At 43.8% G+C, this 21,876-nt stretch overlaps 1 protein-coding gene across 3 annotated transcripts; it reads right to left on the bottom strand.

Annotated features, from left to right (window-relative positions):
* Positions 1-180: 180 nt before the first annotated feature.
* Positions 181-13,023, bottom strand: mybl2a (v-myb avian myeloblastosis viral oncogene homolog-like 2a). 3 transcript variants are annotated; one of them, XM_079558773.1, is made up of 15 exons: positions 12,844-13,023; positions 12,624-12,683; positions 10,002-10,080; positions 9,556-9,627; positions 9,392-9,484; positions 9,029-9,249; positions 8,645-8,762; positions 7,652-7,702; positions 7,124-7,386; positions 5,049-5,325; positions 4,077-4,265; positions 3,765-4,004; positions 2,342-2,584; positions 1,281-1,481; positions 181-916 (listed from the first exon to the last, which is right to left on the bottom strand). In XM_079558773.1, the coding sequence occupies exons 1-15, from the start codon at positions 12,873-12,875 to the stop codon at positions 362-364; spliced, it is 2,694 nt and encodes an 897-aa protein (XP_079414899.1). In that variant the 5' UTR covers positions 12,876-13,023; the 3' UTR covers positions 181-361. The 3 variants fall into 3 exon arrangements, with proteins under 3 accessions (XP_079414899.1, XP_079414900.1, XP_079414901.1); XM_079558774.1 differs by having other exon boundaries at positions 9,029-9,195; XM_079558775.1 differs by lacking the exons at positions 12,624-12,683; positions 12,844-13,023 and adding an exon at positions 12,356-12,550.
* Between the last annotated feature and the right edge of the window lie 8,853 nt (positions 13,024-21,876).

Here is a 21,876-nt window from a genome sequence, read left to right as displayed (position 1 = left end):
CAAAGTGGTTCTGGGAATTGGGAATGTTAACCATAATACTAACGTTAGCTTTATGCTACATGCTAACAGCCATAATAGAGTGCCAGTTTTTCACTTCTACTGGACAATCTGCTGTCAATGGACCTGATTAGGACTCACCTTTATTTGTGTGTGCTAAATATGTTTATAGTCCTCCTAAAAAGAGTGAAATAATGATTTCCATAACAGACTTCCTTCCCCTTCGCAAGGCCATGCCCCCTAGCATGCCTTGTTGCAGTGTCTGTAGTAGTTTCTTTTTTTTCTCCAAATGTCGAAAAGTATAGGAGGCAAAGTCATTTCACTGAACTACTGGTAGAAAAAAAAAGAGTTTCCGCTGCTTAAATCAAACCTTACTGGGCTTCTTGCTGGCATTAGTCTTGGAAGAGTCCTTGTACAGGAGTAGCCTCTCTGTGGTGTGAGCGGGCAGTCTGTTGCGTCTGGCCCGTATGATGCACGTGGACATGGGGTAGAGTCTGTCGAAGCCCCCTGTGGTCACGGGTACAGAGAGCAGTCTCCGGGCCAAGCTTTGCAGCCCAGGGAAGCGCTGCGCCGATCTCCAAAACACCGCACAGGAGCCGCCGACGTGGGACCGCTCCGACAGATACCCCTCCAGCTCGGACACTTTCAGGGACTTCTCGGGCGGCTGGGGCAGTGTGCAGGGGGGCGACTTCCGCTTCAGTTCATTGTCCGCGGCAAGATCTTCACTGGATGGTGGTTGAGTGGTTGTCTCCTCCTCCGGGGCACTGGGGGCAGGGCTGGGACCGTCTCCGTTCTCCTCTGAAGCAGAACTCGTGGGAGACTGGAGAAGAGTCAGTGCTGCTTCAATGATGGCGGTGGCCTCGGACTTTGATGGCGGAGCGATGTAGTCCGTCTGCTCCTCTGTGGTGTCACTAAACGGCTGAAAATGACAAACAGTTGTCACACAAATAGCCAAAATTGTGACAAAAACTAAATAATTATTGAGCCAGGTTTAAATGTATGATTGTATTTTGATGACATATTAATTACAAAGATGTTTTGTTTCGTTTTTTTGTTTCAATCTATACTTCTTTCTACTTGTAAAGATTCTCCCTCATCCAATCAATGGCCACAGATTTGTACTTGTATCCAAGGCAACCCACGCTGATGAGATGTGATTGTAGTCTTATATGAGCCACTAAGAGCACAGTATATATTTTATAGTATTTTTAATCTGGAATGGAATCATTACATTACCAAAGTTGACAACATGTCGCGCTAGTGTTGTACAGCTGTGGTCGTACCTTCAGTTTGACCCTGTGGTCCAGCACCGTGGCCAGCACCAGGTCTTTGTGGTGGAGCAGGCTCTGGCAGTGTGTTCGCAGTCCAGTCCGCAGGGCCTTACTGAAGGGGCCGTAGCTGGTCTCACGGCCCGAGAGGCTTTTATCCAGCTGCACCAGCGTGGGGATGATGCAGCTGATGGATACGCCGTTACCTTGTAGAGTCTGGGTTAAAAAAAAAACATTTAGAAATTAGTAGCAAATCTATTGAGACCTAAGAGTTTGACATATTTAAATGTTTTTATTTTATTATCCAAAGCAAACAGGCATTGTAGTTTTAAAACATATTTTATTCAATATTAAGAGTTAGAGCAATTTGGAGAAGGTAGAGTTAATATCTCTATAGATACAGACGATATCATTGTTCACATTTGACGCTGCCTGAATTGGGAAAACAACTACTCTTTCACTCTTCTCATTACTCTACAACTACTTTAACCTCTTAACCCCCGTCTTAACCCAGCAAAGTTGCTCCAGTTCAACTTTAACCAAATCTAAAAGCTTCTTGAAAAAAGCGTCAAAATAGCAACAAAAACGAGATGTAAATAAGGATGAAGACACAGGAAACAATAATTATAATTCAGTTGGTAGGTCTTAGCTTTCAAATGAGGCATTACTCTGGTCTATAGGCTATAAGCTCCAGTCACCAAAGAAAAAGAAAAAATCTCTTAAAACATCACTCAACCAAAACTAGACGGGAAGATACATTACATATGGAATTCTCTCCCAACAGCTGCTGGGAGGAGGCCACAAGTAGAGCCTAGATAATTAATAAGTAAGCTGTTTGTGAAGGCTCTCATTCATCCAGGGAGTATCCATCGTAAAAAAAAAAAAAAGGTAAATCATCGACTGGACTAGGTTTGGTAAAGTTGAGGATCTAGAAGCGAAACGTCCTCGGCTTTACCAAAACGGAGAAAGCTAACCAGGAAGCCAAGCTAGCTTCATGCTACGTATGCTACCGTTTGCAACTGACACGTTGCCGTCTGTATCATTCTGCATGAGTCCACTTGAAGAATATGTTGTACCTGTAAGGCTGACTCGAAGGGCCCCAACAGTCCCAGGAGGTCCAGCACTTGCTCCCGTTTGACAATGACGAGGGGCGGGATGCTGGCCGAGTCCGGGGCCTCAGATCGGGCTTGGGCCAGGACTGTCATCACACTGCTCCAGGTGGACTCCTGAACCATCCGCCGTAATGACATCAGCATGGAGTTCCACCGACAGCTGCTGGGAGGAGGCCACAAGAGGGCGCCGCACTCCTTCATCAGCCTCTGCACAGCACAGGGCACTTCTCATTACTCTATGTACTAGTGATTATGGAAGAGGAAACATTTGGTCAGACAAAAGGGTGAAGGTGTCCGAGTACCACTAAGGGACAAATGTACTATAATGAGCGCGGCTGTAAAAGGGTTGATGGTTCTAATCCTGCTCCAGCCAGTTTCCCTGAGCAAGACCCTCAGTCTACTTCCGGGTAAACAGAGCTTCAGCCCAACTCACTATAATGGGATTTAGCTGATTTTAACCTGCTGTAGATCCGACTACAAGACGATTAATAATTCCATTCCATTTTCTTCCGCTTTATCCGGGGCTGGGTCGCGGGGGCAGCAGTCTCAGCACAGATGCCCAAACTTAGCTGATTTTAACCTGCTGTAGAGCCGACTACAAGACTCTTTTTAAACATCTGATCACACAGAAATATTACTTTTACTCTGGATTTTCTTGACATTAAATCAGAGCCATTCTTTGCAGCAATCAGTCTATCTAAACATGTTTAGTGCTAAAAGGCTTCTTCAGTGCTACAAAGGATTTGGTGCACACAAAAAAAAGTGATTCGAGCTATAGAAGACTAAATAAAAACATGGATTTAAATAATTGTGCAGAAGAACACAAGAGTAAAGCAGCATGGACAATTGGACATTTAAAAAAAATTGATTTAGCCAGTCACAATTTGTTTGTCAAACAGTTTAAATGAAATTGATATCAAGTTAACGCTAATGGCTCTGGAATGTTAATGTGGGTCTGGCCTGAATATTGTTGACAGACATTAGCTAGTTTCGGGTTGTGTTTTTTAAAAACATTGAAACATGGTTCAGTTCTGGGAAGCTAAGCAGGAAGGGCCTGGTTGGTACTTGGATGGGAGACTTTTGGGAACACCAGGAAGCCTCGCTGAGTTAGTTTATGCCATTAAAAACTGCCAATCAGTAGCAAGAAAGTGACACAGCACATTGTATGTCTATTATGAAATATTTGTGTGACAGCCCACACTCAATGTTGTTTAAAGCGACTATAAAGGCATTTCTTAGTGATAATTTTGTATCAAATCCTAAATGGATCAGTTTAAGTCAGGAAACAGCAGAAACATATCACCGTGTGCTATCACATGTTTGTATTTTAAGATTATCGTAAAGATGTAAATTACAACTTTCTTCATGTAATCTTGTGTTCCCTGACCTCGCTCCAGTAGGGCTTGCTCCTGAAGAAGGCCACCACGTTATGGAGCTGAGAGAGCAGGTTCTCCACCACTCGGGAGTCCTTGAGGGCCTCCTTTATGACGCGCTGGAGCGTGTGGCCCACACAGCGCAGCCCGGAGCCCATCTGAATCTCGGAGAAGGGACAGTCCTCCTCTGAGAGCTGGTCCGACAGGAACGAGACTATCTCCTCCCCCTCAGCCTCTGCTCTGTTCAGCGTCATCTACGGGAAACCACAAAGTGCTTAAGAATGGAGCCAGGAAGCTCCGAGAACATGCTCTCCTAAGCTGCTCACCTTGTAGTCGCAGAAGAACCTGTTGGCGGCCAGGGCCTGTTTGGCGTCGCTGGTCAGGACGTAGCCGATGCGGTGGGGGAAGATGCCGTAGCTCAGCAGCACCGCCTCCACTTCGCGGGACAGCGAGGAGCTCAGGTCCTTCAGGCCCTTCAGGCCCAGAGGTCGAAAGGCCACGATGGGACGCCGCACCTGGGGATTGATTAACCTTTATCGCATCAATATTTAGGTTTTAGCTACAGTAACCTAACCACTGAGTTTCTTTTTTCTGGCTTGGGGCCTCTTCGTTTGAGTGATGGACAAGTTCACGAATACGTTTGTTAAGTGATGATGTCATCACTTCACTCCAGCCCAACTCACTGTAACGGGATTTAGCTGATTTTGACCTGCTGTAGAGCCGACTACAAGGCTCGTTAAAAACATCTGATCACACAGAAATATTACTTTTACTCAGAATTTTCTTAAGTCTTTTCTGACATTAATTATCAAATTGTTTTTTCCACACACAATGAAGGCTATTTGATGAGCTATATTATTCGAATTAGGTGTAAACAGGTTTTGCTGTTATTTCAGCAGGAGATTTGTGTTTTATCGTATTTATCTATGGAGCTCTCAACAGTTTGGACCCGGAAGCAGCTTATTATTGTGTGTGACTTAAGAATGATCAAGCGTCGTTTCCTTCTGAGAAAGAGAATGCAACGAGTCCATGTAATGGAGAACAATATTTTTCTGACAACTCCTTAAATAGACCTTGTAGCGTCTCTTTAGCCCATCTCTAGTGGATCTTTGTCTTGATCTTTTCTGAACTCAGTCCTTGTTTAGTCTGTGTTGAAGTTACAACTTCACTTCACATATTCTGCCAACTAAAATATGTCAAAGTCACATTTTTGCTGACTAAAAGTAATAATGAGACTACATCCATGACTCCACAGATACTTTCGTGAAGTCCAAAACACTCAAACTCTATCTCTGTACCTGCCAGGACTCGCTGATGAAGTGCAGCTGTACGATGACCATGGGCACGTCTGGGGGTGTGGAGCCGGAGCCCACCCACAAGTCCACAGACACGTTGATGACCCCCTCCCCGTCCCGGGACTGAGCCAGGCTGGCCTTCAGGTCCCGGATCAGCTGGGGCTTGTACGTCCTCTCCACCTCCTCGTACAGGCGCAGGCCCACGGCTCGCTGGGACAGTCGGCTGTACTCGGGGCACATCGTGCTCATGAACGAGCGGAATCCAGGGCCGTCCACGAAGCTAAACGCCAGACCGGAACACAGTCAACCCACTTTACTAAGAACAAAACATGTACGAAAAAAATGGCCTAAATTGCTATAGGTTTTATTTTGTTTAGAGATGTACCGATACCAATACCAAGATACTTTCTTAAAAGTGGCTTTCTCTGAGTGAACATTTTAACTGACTCTTCTCCATTGTAAGATCAATAAAGTATTTTATTGTCATGTTACAGATCAATTATCAATGATATCTAAACATAACACAAAACATTTAACAAGGATCACTGGACTTTTCAACACTAATTATATGATCGGCTTTAGGTTACATTAAAGGAGCTATACTGGATTTTACTTCTAGAAATGGAATGAAATTTATTGTATCTTCCTTTTGGATATTGTGAACTCAAACATTTGAGGGAAAAACAACGTGATCAAATGATAAAACATTTGTAGCATTTTTATGAACTTTCAGGCTATTTTTGTAGGATTTTTGTGAAAGTGACCCAGCAAGTTGTGAAATGTCCCTATGAACTTGTCCCTGTAAAGAATGTGGATGCTCCAGATATATTAGGGAAGTTATGAATGAGTTTGGACCACAACTAACATTTTAATTTAGTGGCTTCCCCTTTCATTGTTTGCAATAAAAAAAAATCAGGTATAGGGCCTTTAATACTGTATATACAACTCACATAAAGTGAGCTGATCACTACAAATATGTTAGATCAGTTACTTCTTAAACTACAATACAAACACTTAAGCAGTGGTTATTTTATTTTATTAAAGGGGGGGTATTATGCAAAATCGATTTTTTCAAGCTTTACATCATGTTATTATGTCATTCCCTCATTAAAAACATGCCTGAAGTGTTGCCTTGGCACATTCACGTAATCTTGAGTAATCTGTAAAAACTCTGATGGCGGCCATTTTAGGAATATGTTTGCCTGAGTCCTCCTAGGAACGCCCCCACCTCCTGGAGACGCCTCCGAGCTTTCGTCACCAGCCGAGTAACCAACCACTGCTCCTCAGCAGAACCCCCTCCCCACTGATGCCACAGACAGCGTGTGGAGGGGGCGTGTCGGAAAGAGTCAGAGGTTCTTAAAGAGACAGAGGCCTATTTCAAGACATTCGCTACAGCCATTTTGAGAGAGCAATTTTATACAAGGCAGTTATTCTAATTTACTGCATTTACAGACCAACAGAAGGTTTGGTCATCATTGTAGTGTGATATAGACTGGTGATATGTGATTGAAAAAAGCATAATACCTTTAAACTTCTTTAGGCATTTCTATCATAGATTCTGACCCAGCCTTGATTAGTTTTCGTAGGAGCGTTAATATATCATAAAAATTAAAATTTTGCCTTGTTTTTGGGGTTGAAAGCTCAATATGTCAGTATTTTTTTCTATTTAATTGCCAGCCTGTCAAGTCCACGGGCCCTTAAGTTTTGTGACTTGTGCGCCTGTACATTTCTCACGTGTTTAGCCGCGACTGTCTCCCAAAAAGGAAATGGCCATATTTGGATTACAGCGTCATGTAATAACGGTCGCTTTTTGCTACACTAAAATATGTCAATGTTTCTGAATGAATAGCGTGGGGAAAAGGCCATTGTGGTGCGATGTTGTAGTTACTTCCTGGACATCTCGCTAGCAACAAAACGTCATAAAATAAGCGAAGAGTAAGTTCAGTCTTTTTTACCCTGACATTAAAACTATGATGTTATGGGAGAAAATTAGCAGAGGTCTTTACATTGACAACTGTGTGAAATAGGGCTGAACAATCGTTTAACTAAAAGATACCCTAAACTGAGACAAAGCTCACCTCAGAGGAAGCATGTCCTCGGCGATCATCTTCAGCGCGGCCTCCTCCAGTTTTTTCTGATCGGCCACTGCTGCTGCTGCTGCTGCTGGAGAGGCCGTACCCGGTGACGTACTGGGACTGGGTCTAGAACTGGGATTAGAGCCAGACAGGGAACCTCTGGCCGGTTGCTTACTCCTGGAGGTGACAGCGTTTGAAGGAGGGACTGAAGGTTTGGGCTTGGCTCTCTGCGTCACGACTGGTTTAGGCTGCGTTTCCCTCTTTATCTGGAGGAACAGGCAACGCTTCAATGAAACAACAAGACTAAAATGAGGAGAATTGTGGTTCAAACTGAACTTTAGCACATTTCTAAGTTCCAATGCGTTTTTGTTTTAGGCTTTGCTTGCATAAAATGGTTCACTCTCAAATAGATGGAACACCAGATGTTTATTGTGAAACCTAATATTATGATAATAATAATTTTGGGATAAATAAATAAATAGTGTCATGAGGTGAAAGGTGAAAAGCGGACAACAAAAAAGTGCGACTCACTTTGGGTGTGACAGGTTCTGTGTCCAAAACAACATCACTTTGGAATTCAACCTGTAAGACAAAAGTCCATTTTCAATTTTTCCAATTGCCTGGTCAATAATCCTGTAAAAACAAATACTTGGGCAATTCCAGCAGAGGCCATGTATTTTATTTTATTACTTTAGGTGATTCAGTCAAAGTTTCTGTCCCTGCTTTGATTAGTTGCCTCTAGCTTTAGCATGCTGCCGCTAGCTTTAGCATACTGTTGCCAGCTTTAGCGTACTGTTGCCAGCTTTAGCATACTGTTGCTAGCCGAAGCATACTGTTGCCAGCTTTAGCGTACTGTTGCTAGCCGCAGCATACTGTTGCTAGCCAAAGCATACTGTTGCTAGCCGAAGCATACTGTTGCTAGCCGAAGCATACTGTTGCTAGCCAAAGCATACTGTTGCTAGCCGAAGCATACTGTTGCTAGCCGCAGCATACTGTTGCTAGCCGCAGCATTTTGCGAGGTGATCAAAGGAGGTTAAAACTAACTCAAAGATTTAATTCTCCAGGTTCTGTGCTTCAAAATGACATTCAGCAGGTCCACATTCTGAGGTATAATTGGTATAACTTGTGTTTAATAAACTTGTCGCTAACCAATTTTCATTGCAATGTTTCTCTGTTCCCCTGAGGCCAAGGAAGTTGTGGGACCGCTCATTTTCCAATGCAAAAAACACAATATTGTAAAATCCCCAAATATCGGCCTGATATATCAGCCGGCCGATATATATCGGTCCACACTCTAATTAGGAGACTATCTTATACTGTATGTGTATGTGACAGTTTGGAGAGGACATTATTTCATCTAAATAATTGCAGCCTTTGTGCTTTGCCCATTACATTATATTAAAAACATTTCAGTTGGTTGTGATTAATCTCATCTTACATGTGGAAGGCAGTGTGCTACAAAAGTGCTACTCTGCAACATGCAATCCGTTTATCTGTGGGTAGGTGAGTAGGATTAAACAGTACCTCTGCCTCGAGCTTCCGGATGTCCAGCTTGAAGTGCTCTGCCTCTTTTTTGAACAGCCCTTGCTCTGCCTGGCGTTTGATAGTGCCGTTCCAATGGTTTTTCACTGCATTGTCTGTCCTAGTGAAAGAACAAAAACAGAAATAACTCACTGTGGAAAATGTTAGAACCAAGCATTTCTTAGGGAGTTGAATGAGCAAAATATCTGTAATAAAATAATAATAATAATCCACTTATTTGATTCTATTTATTGGGTTAAATGTTACGCGCTGTAGCTTTAAGTGCCAGTACAATGCCAATCCTCCACCTAAGTGCTCTCGATCACTGCCTTTTGCCTAAAGCCAGTGCCTGTATTCAACCCCTGCATGTTTAAGCACGAGACTGACCTTCCCGGGAGCAGCCGAGCGATCTCGGCCCAGCGGTTGCCCATCATGGAGTGGGCCTTATAGATGATCAGGTCCTCCCCTTTGGTCCAGCTGCCCTTGTGCACCACAGGGTCCAGGTGGTTCACCCAGCGCTCGCGGCACTGCTTCCCCACACGCCCGGTCAGGTGCTCGGCAATAACACTCCAACATTTGGTCCCGTGCGTAGCCACCAGGTCGATGATCTGTCCACAATAATAACAGTGTGGGAGAGTGTAGGTCTGGGTTTTAAGGAGTAAGACTCAAACATGTAATAAGTCGGTAATAAGAAGTCTGTTAACATATCTTCTAAACAGCTAAGTCTGAGCCGTGACTGCTGCTGCCCACCTGCTGGTCTTCCTCTGCAGTCCAGAAACCTTTGACTTTAACAGGATCCAGGGATTTGTTCCATCGGGCCATGCACTGTGCTTCGGATCGGCCCTGGTAAAAAATACAAACCTTGTTTAGTAAAAAAAAAAAAATCTAGTGCATCACTGTCTCACTGAACTTACAGGTAATAAACTTGATATTTTTTCCCAATGATTTTTCCCAAAGTTTTCCACGAGAATTTTGAGGGTTTCATCCTAAATAGAAAGAAAAAATAACAATCACAAATTGCTCGACTGAATGTTAATGCCAGTTAGTCACGGACTGTGGAATCAACTTTATTAAGCACTAAAACATGGCGGCATTAGGGATATAGAAAACTTTTATCCATCCATTTACTACATTTCTTTTGAATCGTTTCTGGGTCACAGTTGAGATTTTTTTATTGTTTCTAACCAAATGCACACTTGCATATTGACAATACATTTAATCTGCTTCTATATTATAGGTAAATATATCAGGGAAGTCAATACAATGCCATCTGAAACCATCTTAGTTTGTTGGACACACTGTAGACATTAGAGCTCTACGTCCAGTTAAACATCACAGTTGCGCTGTATTTGAAACATACCTCTTCTGGGGTCCACTTGAGTTTTTTATCTACAGGCTCAGAGTCGCTGTCTTGGTTGCTATCCTCATCTTGATCCATGCTTGAAACACAGAAGTCTTTAGTTTTATCAACTAGTGTTACATGTTTTAATACAGAGAAAACAGAAGCAACGCACACCAGAAGTTCTCTCAGACGTGCAGATGTTGAGGAAAATCTTCATAAATCAAAAAAACAGCATCGCCGATGGACAATTTTTAATCAATTCTCCAAAGAGAAGATCTAAGCCACCTGGGCTGGTCCACTCCACAGACACTGTGGTTCAAAGAAGAAAAAAGAATGATCTGATGAACGCTATGCCGAAACGTTATCATCCTTGATTAAAAACTGAACATCAGCTACTTGAGTGTGCGATGCTGTTTTTTTTTATTTACATGTTTTAATACAGCCAATAAAGACTATGGATTTAAAGGAAAAGGCCACCATTTTTACATATTGAGATTATGTTTCTGCCTTAGCTTATACGAGTTGATGTGTACCTGTTTGGTCTCGTCACACAAATGTTCTTAGCATTTTTCCATGATCTTAAACTGGACTTGGATCATGTAAAGGCTCACTTAACTGTATTTAAATAGGAAAAACCTGGAACAGCCTGGTAGCTTCAAACTCACCCCAGTTTGGAGCTATTCCTTTACTGGGAGCGGCTAAATGCAACAACATTTGCGTGACTGAGCGCACGCACAAAGACCAGACAGTAACACATCAACTCGTATAAGCTAAGGTAAGAACATGTCTCAATGCGTAAAAACACTGGCCTATTCCTTTAAAGTCAAGACTGATTATTTAATAAAAAAACATTTTAATATCTGCTGACACTAAATATACAATAGCTTTTTTTTTATTTTTATGCCCATGGTGGACAAAGCAAAATTCAACAGGCTCCGTGGATGGAATGTTGAACGTCAAGTTCGTTCCATTAGAGTTAGCCACTGGAGTATTGTTGTTTTGCAGGTATTTGGTAATAACCTAAAGACATTTTTTTACATCATTCATTTTTATCAAACAAAATATCCAGTAGAATCACTTCCTGAATTTCTCCCAGTAAGCCGCACCGCTTCACACCTGATTTTACGAAGCTATGGTAAGTGTCGCAAAAGATTGAGAGGTGAGGAAATCAGAAGCTTTATGGCAACTGTTGCTGCGATGCTAACAACCGTCACTGGAGAAGATTCACAGACTGCTCAAAGATGCGCAAACTCGTGAGTCAAAAACCTCTAAAAAGTTGATTTTGCCTAAATACACCCCCTTTAAAACACTATGTGAAAGGCAATGTGCTGCTCGTGGATAATCGCTTACAGCACGAGTTCAGGAAATTCCAGTTACCATGGAGATCGGCCATATTTGCAGCTGCTAGCATACATTTCCATTGACTAACATTAGCTAAAAACAGTATAAAAAGTGGAGAAAAAAGCCGTGGAAAAACTGCTAGCTGCTGAGTTACTGCTGGTAAAAACATCTAACACACTGTGGTGTCCAGGTGTTGTTATGTGAACAATAACTCCAGTATTTTAACTTTTAAATCTCCATTAGTTTATAAATGCTGCTAATCCCATAATACTCAGCGATATGACATTATATTCCCGACCCCTGTAGTTTAGTGCTGCGCATGTGGCAGATCTCTATTCTGTTTTCAGCGTCATGGGTTCGAGTCCCGCCCCTGACAGTTTGCTGAATGTCTCTCCCCGCTCTTCGCCCTCTTTCATGTCCTGTCGAACAGTTATGAGCACAAAGAAAGTTAGCCATAACAGTCCAAGCAATGAGGACGAACTTTTCTGTGAACGTGCGAATGCGTAAAATAAGAATCCCTACATTTTTGTCAATAAAGCTTTTGGATCACATGGGGATGGAAGCCAGTCTTTGGATCAGTAGAAAAGTCCAGTGCACGGGCTGGATTTGACCCCTAGGGCCCGTTTGGACAACGTCGCTGCCCCACACTTCTTCGATGCAGAAGTGAAACGGAATAACACGCGCAGATTGATCGTTTTTAACATAATTATCAGCCTTTGGATCAAAACCATAACACATTGTGAGAGTTACAGAATTAAGTTGAAAAGTAAAATCTATGTCGGAACTATGACTATCATGACTACGCTGGTAACAAGTAAACCTAAAAAATAAATAACGCCCAATGAGAAGCATGAACCAGAGAGAACTCAGACAGTGCACATTGAAATAAATAAATAAATAAAAAGGACATCCACTTGTGCAACTGCTCACAAAGAAGTTCAGCTGTTAGCTAGCATGCTGCTGCTGCAGAAGTTACCAACATAAACATTGGCATTTTCAAACAGAGTCAAGCAGATACGCTCCTAACTTACCTTCTCTGCACCGTCGTATGAAAATGTCGCTTAAAGAACAAAAAATATGCTCATATTCAGGCGGAATTTCGCTCTTAACTTTGCCAGACGAGCAGGCAAACAGCTAGCCACGCTCCTCTCACTCCTGCTCGACGAGGAAACAACGGTCACGAACAGCGCCCCGGCTGGACACAACTGGTATGACACTCAAATGTGCAAATCTGGACGTGCCAACTTTTACTGCCACAGCAACAATGAATTAACACAACGCAAAGCAACAACTGCATACCTGGAGTAGATTTTGTGCAACTGCTCTTGGAAAACAGCCGGATCCAGTCTTGGCAGGTCCCTGCAGTCACATCAACATGATGGGCATGAAGTCAAAAATTAAATAAAAAGCAAAATCAGAGTTATCTATACAGAGTGGATGATGGGTCTGCATGCTAGCTCCTGCAGCTACTACAATGCCTCTTTCAATGCTTTAAAACATATCTACTCTGTCTATCCACCTTCGTGAAGTTGACGAAGGTCCGCGCATCATCTTCGTCTCAGTCCAGCTGTGCACGTGCTCTTATCCCCGCCATGCAAATGTATATTCCAAGGTGCATTCACGAAGACAGCTGTATATTTAGACATGTACGTAAACAACATATATTGTGACTTTGGAGAATAATACCTCCCCAAAAAACGGCTTTGATATACGAAATAAACAGAGCAGTGTTCAAGAGCAGCAGCACTGCGCACGTGCCTGTTTCTGCCAAGCACGAGGAGGAGGTCCGTTGCTATGGCTGTTACTAAGGCGAGAAGCTGAGCAGTTTGTAACATTAGAGTGGACCTGGCCCCCATCATACTCAAATTAAAATGACAAATATCTCAAAAGTCTACGTTTGTGCTGTGTTGTGCTGTAAAACGCTTTGTTTGTGCTGGTTCGGTTTTTAAACTATTACAAACTTTAGAGCCAAGATCAGCAAAACAAATGATATATTGGTGATTTGTGGAGTGTTGTGTTCAAAACAAAGCTAAAATACTCTCAGTTTGTGCAGATGCGCCTCTATAGCTACTGAAGTAAGAGGGGGCAAACTGCTTTGAAATGTCTGGTCTTCATTAATAATGATATAAAAATATCTACAATAGGTAGATCCTCCAGCCAGGTGATTCTGACCATCAGCCTGGCTCCACATCTGGAGAGGAGTCCCCGGCTCTGCGGCTGATGCTGCTCCTTACAGGTGGTTCCAGCGGCGTTGGTAGGGTGGGTCAAATGCAGAGGACAAATTTCATTGTACAGTTTTGTATCATGACAAATAAAGCACCTTAACCTTAAGCTTTACAGGCCAGTAACTTCCTCAAAGAGCTTCAGTCGGATTGTTTCCTCCAACCTCCCAAAATATGTGGACAGTTTTAAATTCTGTTACTTTGTGTTGAGTTCTCTCCAAATAGAGTAAATACAGTTTCAGAGGTTGTGATTGGAGAGCCATAAACCTCCATAGCACATTTGAAAAGCCTCAGAGCTGAATGTGTGGCGTGTCCGCAGGCGTTCTTCTCCGGGACGAGCCTGTCGCCCGTGTCCGGTCCGTTTGGTTCCATCTAGACTCCTCAGAGCCAGCCCAAAACTGTAGATGACTTTGTACCGTCTGAAAAAGCCCTAGTGTCTAGGAATCACTGGATTTGCCAAAAACAAAAAGGATCTCGTCTAAATGACTCACAACTATTTGACCTGTTAGGGCCGTCACACAAACTATTTTAAACTACTCGATGAGAGAGATTCAACAGTGGTGCAGCTGAAGAAAAAAACACAAAACTCCCCTGTCCCTCATTTGGGCAGCCTCTCTGCACTCACAACAAAGGTCAATTATTCAAACTTCCCATTATTTTCTAAATAAACTGTGAATAAAAAAAGACAACACAAATCCACCATGTTTCTGTCAGTTTATTGATCACTGCTCTAAGTGCTCCATGGCGCTGCACAGTCAGAAGGCACCGCTGCAGCACCGTCTCACCTCAGCTGGAGCTCCTCTTTGTGGACTCTGCACTCCAGTGACCTGCCACTTCCAACAAGAGAGGAAGACAGCGGGTCGTCCCATGATCAGAAGGTCAGGGGTTGGGATCCCGGCTCCTGCAGGTGCACACTGTGGTTGGGTCCTTGCCTCGGTACCTGCACACATCGGAGCATGAATGAGAGTGTAAAGGAGTGAGTGGTTCCCTGATGCAAAGCGCTTTATGCTGTAAGTTCAGACCATTTACCTTTTATAAAGAGCAGCGTCGTCCTGAGAAATCACAGGTCCCACGTCCCTCTGGAGCTGTGTTGGTGTGGTGTTGGGTCAGGACGCCCTCTGCTGGTGCCATGTTCACTCCCGGATGTGGACGGCTCCATGTTTCCTGTAAACAAACAAAACAAAAACACACACACCCTACCAAGGAAAACACACTTCTTTTTTCCCTTTAATATAGTAGTGTTAGATGAAAACCATGCAGCAGTTATTATGCTATTATTTTTATCAACAATAATAAGCCCTTTCTCTACACGTTTCACACCTTTTAAAACAGTTTATGTATTTTTGACAAACCAAAATCAAGTGCAAAGAGGCCAGTCAAATCCTTTTATGACACAGTACATTAAAAAACAAGATAAACGGGGAAGGAGGGAGTGTCCCACAAACTGATGAGTTCATGGACAAACCCAAATCTCCGTGTTACAGTTTATCACAGTCAGTCAGTGTCTCCAAAGACACACTTACCTTACAGTACAGCAGTCAGCCATTCACCCATTCACTCTGTCCACCCACACATCCACACTGGAGGCAAGGCGGGCCAAGTGTCTTGCCCAAGGACACAATGACAGTGTGCACTGCCAGTATGAGATCGAACCACCAACCTTTGAGTTAGAGGTCAAACTCTACCAGCTGAGCCACTGCTACCCCATAACAACAACAGGAGAACCGGGATTGTCCGACCAGCGACTCGCTCGTCAACAAACCCAGACCTCCCGATCCAAACGTTCAGTTTAAACACGGCCAATATAGACATGAAATATTTACACAAAACGCACAGTGAAGGAGTCGCACCGGCAACCCTCGGGTTATGGGGCGACTCTGTCTAACCCTCCTATGCCCAGAGTAGAACTAGTTAAGGCGCACGTCTATAACTGTAGGAAAAGTGCAAACGCACTGAGTTCAAACCCTTTTTCTCTTTAAGCACAAACAGCTACCACTAAGACGGAAAAGTATAATGGACGAAATATTGGAAATATATAGTTTTTTAAACACACACACCTACCTTTACATTATTTAGAAAACTGGAAACACAGCTACAACAACAAGAAAGATTTTTTTTGTCTTTTTGCATTTAACACACACAGAAATACTACTATTACTACTAAAAGAAAGATTTTTTTGGTCTTTTTGCTTTTAACACACACAGAAATACTACTATTACTACTAAAAGAAAGATTTTTTTTTGTCTTTTTGTTTTTGAAGCTCACACACCTACAGCTCAGTAAAGACTATATACAGGTTATAAGGCGGCGACGAGGAAGGTGGTAAAAGTCGCCGAAATGAAGTTTCCAGGTCCAGAGCTCGGAGGCTAAAACTTAGTCCATGTCCGGCTGTGGGTCCTGGAGCACGTGGGGGTAGTGGAAGCAAATAGCGGGTGAAGTGACGTTTTCTCAGGCGGAAAGACGCGGGCGCTTGAAGTCGTTGTCCTCGTCTTCGTCATCTTCGTCCCTGCTGCGCTTGGATCTGCCGAGGGGCAGGAAGTCCAGAGCAGGGCCTGAAGACACATCCAGGAGGGGACGGGAGGGTCCAGGGGGAGAGAGCTGACCGAGGGCGCTGCAGGCTGGAGACGGGCTCTCTGCTCGCTGCTGTGGGGCAGGGACCTGGGGAAGACCCACCGGCTCCACAGCTTGAGCAGGAGGGGCCCGACAGCCAGCCCCAAACTCTTCTGGAGGAAAGCGCTGGTCGTCCTCTTCACCTTCCTCTTCCTCCGAGAGACTGCTGTCGCCAGAGTCCGGGTCTTCCTCCTCTTCGCCAGATTCTTCCTCCTCTTCGCCAGAGTCTTCCTCCTCTTCGCCAGAGTCTTCCTCGTCTTCGCCAGAGTCTTCCTCGTCTTCGCCAGGGTCTTCCTCGTCTTCCTCCTCCTCCTCTTCATCAGAAGCCAGCTGAAAAAAGAAAGGAAAACCATTTACCTCAAACGGATCGATGTCGTCCTCCCACGGGTCGCCCGCGTCCACCGGGTCCGCCCACAGGTCGGCCACCGGAGCGTCCCACAGAAGGTCTGAAACACACAAACATGAGCATTACATCACAGGAACATGTCAGAACTATTCACCACTTCATATTCATTCAATCCAATACAACAGACAGTATATAGGAATAAAAAATAGATATAATAAAATCAAGTGAAAACAAAACTAATTAAGAGTAAAATAATAAATAATAAATATGAACATATTATTTCTGAATAAAGAAAATTAAAACAATTACCATAAGTAAGTTAAATATTACCTCTATCTCTTTTGCGTAAGTTCCCAGGACACCTGACAGCGCCATCTAAACCTAAAAATGCACAAGTGTCAATTGATGTAATATTGATCAGCTTTTTAAAACTTGCCAATGCATTTGTGAAACAAATCTGCCAGTTTATAATGTTGGGCTGGAAAGCTGACATAAAACATCCATGAATTTTGACGCCCAGAAACTAAACTAAACTTTCTTTGTTTTTGAACAAATTCCTTGATAATGTTTTACTGAGGACTCCTACTGATAAATGTATTAACCAGGCCCGAAAAGAAATCGGATGAAAGCTGCTAACTACCTGTAACATAAACTATTGCATCAACTTGACCACTTTTGAGCAAAACAAGACGTCCAGAAACTAAACTTCCTTTGTTTTCCAACAAATTCCTTGATAATGTTTTACGTAAGACTCCTACTTATGAATTTAAGCCATTTTGATCAGGTTTTAACCAGGCCCGAAAAAAAGTAATCGAGTTAAAGTTACCAACTAAGTAGTAGCTGTAAACTTGACTAGTTCATCAACTTGACCACTTTTGACCAAAACAAGACGTCCAAAAACTAAACTACTTTAGTTTTCCAACAAATTCCTTCATAGCGTTTAACTTAGGACCCTTACTAATAGATTCAAGCCATTTTTATCAGGCATTAACCAGGCCCAAAAAAGTAATCGTCGAGTGAAAGTTATTAGCTACCTGTAAAACTAACCATTTCATTAACTTGACCACTTTTGACCAGAACAAGACGTCCAGAAACTAAACTACTTTCGTTTTCCAACAAATTCCTTGATAACGTTTAACTTAGGACTCCTACTGATACATTTAAGCCGTTTTTATCAGGGAATAACCAGGCCCGAAAAAGAAATCGTCGAGTGAAAGTTGCCAACTATGTAAAAGTGGCCATTTGATCAGCTTAAGCCTTAGCAAAAGGCCCATATCGCCTCACACGGACACAACTGTTACTGACATCGAACATTGCAGCTATTTTAGCGATATCTGCTGATATACAATAGTATATTGTAAAGATACTTACCCAGGAGAGGGAACCGCAGCTCCAGATGCGAAGGCGCCATCGTTCAGTAGTTTGTAGTTTGTAAATCTGCAAAAACACACGCACAGCCACATAAACAGTGTTAGAAAGTGTTAGAAAGTCTTTTGAATGTGTTTTTGACCAATAATTGACATGGACTTAATAAGAAATGAAGATACAAACCTCACGTGTAATCTCCACTCGAGGGTCGAAGTGAAAAGAAAGATTGTAGTCAAGTCGCTCTTTAAATAGTCACTTTCGTTACCATGGCACCGACGCACGGCACGTTCGTGTCTCCGCGCGCGTCTATCTGGATTTTTAAGAAATATTTGTAAAACCAGATGAAGAGCCTCATTGCAATGTAGCTTCTTTTTATTGTATGTTTTTTTATGTTATATTTGAACCAATTCAAACAGTTAGGCCGAGCAGAACTGGTGAGGGCGTCAGATGCTGAGATCGTTTGTTTCCAGGCCCAGGATTTGGAGCCACGCCCCTGGTCCTGTCCATCATCCTGCTCCTGAAAGCTGTGTTGATGTTTCTTGACCTGGATGTGCTGCAGATGGTAGTAACGGGTATCTCATGAATGGAAGGTCGGGGCCTTCAGGTGTAGTGGCGTTGTGTCTTTTGGCAAGACACTTCACCCACACAGTGGTGTATTAATGACAGTGCAGACGACCATGTCAGTGTCCAGTGGTTACCAACCGTTTGTCTCACATCTTGAGCTGTTCATTTCAACTCTGTAAAGATGGGGGCACCCAAAGTGATCAGCAAAACAAATGATATATTGGTGATTTGTGGAGTGTTGTGTTCAAAACAAAGCTAAAATACTCGTGTTTGTGCAGATGCGCCTCTATAGCTACTGAAGTAAGAGGGGGCAAACTGCTTTGAAATGTCTGGTCTTCATTAATAATGATATCAAAATATCTACAATAGGTAGATCCTCCAGCCAGGTGATTCTGACCATCAGCCTGGCTCCACATCTGGAGAGGAGTCCCCGGGCGCTGCTCTGCGGCTGATGCTGCTCCTTACAGGTGGTTCCAGCGGCGTTGGTAGGGTGGGTCAAATGCAGAGGACAAATTTCATTGTACAGTTTTGTATCATGACAAATAAAGCACCTTAACCTTAAGCTTTACAGGCCAGTAACTTCCTCAAAGAGCTTCAGTCGGATTGTTTCCTCCAACCTCCCAAAATATGTGGACAGTTTTAAATTCTGTTACTTTGTGTTGAGTTCTCTCCAAATAGAGTAAATACAGTTTCAGAGGTTGTGATTGGAGAGCCATAAACCTCCATAGCAAATTTGAAAAGCCTCAGAGCTGAATGTGTGGCGTGTCCGCAGGCGTTCTTCTCCGGGACGAGCCTGTCGCCCGTGTCCGGTCCGTTTGGCTCCATCTAGACTCCTCAGAGCCAGCCCAAAACTGTAGATGACTTTGTACCGTCTGAAAAAGCCCTAGTGTCTAGGAATCACTGGATTTGCCAAAAACAAAAAGGATCTCGTCTAAATGACTCACAACTATTTGACCTGTTAGGGCCGTCACACAAACTATTGTAAACTACTCGATGAGAGAGATTCAACAGTGGTGCAGCTGAAGAAAAAAACAGAAAACTCCCCTGTCCCTCATTTGGGCAGCCTCTCTGCACTCACAACAAAGGTCAATTATTCAAACTTCCCATTATTTTCTAAATAAACTGTGAATAAAAAAAGACAATACAAATCCACCATGTTTCTGTCAGTTTATTGATCACTGCTCTAAGTGCTCCATGGCGCTGCACAGTCAGAAGGCACCGCTGCAGCACCGTCTCACCTCAGCTGGAGCTCCTCTTTGTGGACTCTGCACTCCAGTGACCTGCCACTTCCAACAAGAGAGGAAGACAGCGGGTCGTCCCATGATCAGAAGGTCAGGGGTTGGGATCCCGGCTCCTGCAGGTGCACACTGTGGTTGGGTCCTTGCCTCGGTACCTGCACACATCGGAGCATGAATGAGAGTGTAAAGGAGTGAGTGGTTCCCTGATGCAAAGCGCTTTATGCTGTAAGTTCAGACCATTTACCTTTTATAAAGATCAGCGTCGTCCTGAGAAATCACAGGTCCCACGTCCCTCTGGAGCTGTGTTGGTGTGGTGTTGGGTCAGGACGCCCTCTGCTGGTGCGATGTTCACTCCCGGATGTGGACGGCTCCATGTTTCCTGTAAACAAACAAAACAAAAACACACACACCCTACCAAGGAAAACACACTTCTTTTTTCCCTTTAATATAGTAGTGTTAGATGAAAACCATGCAGCAGTTTTGATTTTAAAACAACATTTTATGATTCTATTTTTATTAACAATAATAAGCCCTTTCTCTACACGTTTCACACCTTTTAAAACAGTTTATGTATTTGTGACAAACCAAAATCAAGTGCAAAGAGGCCAGTCAAATCCTTTTATGACACAGTACATTAAAAAACAAGATAAACGGGGAAGGAGGGAGTGTCCCACAAACTGATGAGTTCATGGACAAACCCAAATCTCCGCGTTACAGTTTATCACAGTCAGTCAGTGTCTCCAAAGACACACTTACCTTACAGTACAGCAGTCAGCCATTCACCCATTCACTCTGTCCACCCACACATCCACACTGGAGGCAAGGCGGGCCAAGTGTCTTGCCCAAGGACACAATGACAGTGTGCACTGCCAGTATAAGAGATCGAACCACCAACCATTGAGTTAGAGGTCAAACTCTACCAGCTGAGCCACTGCTACCCCATAACAACAACAGGAGAACCAGGATTGTCCGACCAGCGACTCGCTCGTCAACAAACCCAGACCTCCTGATCCAAACGTTCAGTTTAAACACGGCCAATATAGACATGAAATATTTACACAAAACGCACAGTGAAGGAGTCGCACCGGCAACCCTCGGGTTATGGGGCGACTCTGTCTAACCCTCCTATGCCCAGAGTAGAACTAGTTAAGGCGCACGTCTATAACTGTAGGAAAAGTGCAAACGCACTGAGTTCAAACCCTTTTTCTCTTTAAGCACAAACAGCTACCACTAAGACGGAAAAGTATAATGGACGAAATATTGGAAATATATAGTTTTTTAAACACACACACCTACCTTTACATTATTTAGAAAACTGGAAACACAGCTACAACTACAAGAAAGATTTTTTTTGTCTTTTTGTTTTTAACACACACAGAAATACTACTATTACTACTAAAAGAAAGATTTTTTTTGTCTTTTTGTTTTTGAAGCTCACACACCTACAGCTCAGTAAAGACTATATACAGGTTATGAGGCGGCGACGAGGAAGGTGGTAAAAGTCGCCGAAATGAAGTTTCCAGGTCCAGAGCTCGGAGGCTAAAACTTAGTCCATGTCCGGCTGTGGGTCCTGGAGCACGTGGGGGTAGTGGAAGTAAATAGCGGGTGAAGTGACGTTTTCTCAGGGGGAAAGACGCGGGCGCTTGAAGTCGTTGTCCTCGTCTTCGTCATCTTCGTCCCTGCTGCGCTTGGATCTGCCGAGGGGCAGGAAGTCCAGAGCAGGGCCTGAAGACACATCCAGGAGGGGACGGGAGGGTCCAGGGGGAGAGAGCTGACCGAGGGCGCTGCAGGCTGGAGACGGGCTCTCTGCTCGCTGCTGTGGGGCAGGGACCTGGGGAAGACCCACCGGCTCCACAGCTTGAGCAGGAGGGGCCCGACAGCCAGCCCCAAACTCTTCTGGAGGAAAGCGCTGGTCGTCCTCTTCACCTTCCTCTTCCTCCGAGAGACTGCTGTCGCCAGAGTCCGGGTCTTCCTCCTCTTCACCAGAGTCTTCCTCGTCTTCGCCAGAGTCTTCCTCGTCTTCGCCAGGGTCTTCCTCGTCTTCGCCAGGGTCTTCCTCGTCTTCGCCAGGGTCTTCCTCGTCTTCCTCCTCCTCCTCTTCATCAGAAGCCAGCTGAAAAAAGAAAGGAAAACCATTTACCTCAAACGGATCGATGTCCTGGTCGTCCTCCCACGGGTCCACCGGGTCCGCCCACAGGTCGGC

The sequence above is a fragment of the Gobius niger genome (genome assembly GCF_951799975.1).
Source record: "Gobius niger genome assembly, chromosome: 6".
NCBI classification, from domain to species: domain Eukaryota; kingdom Metazoa; phylum Chordata; class Actinopteri; order Gobiiformes; family Gobiidae; genus Gobius; species Gobius niger.
Note: the sequence above shows the minus strand (reverse complement) of the source record. Positions and strands in the feature narration are given on the sequence as shown.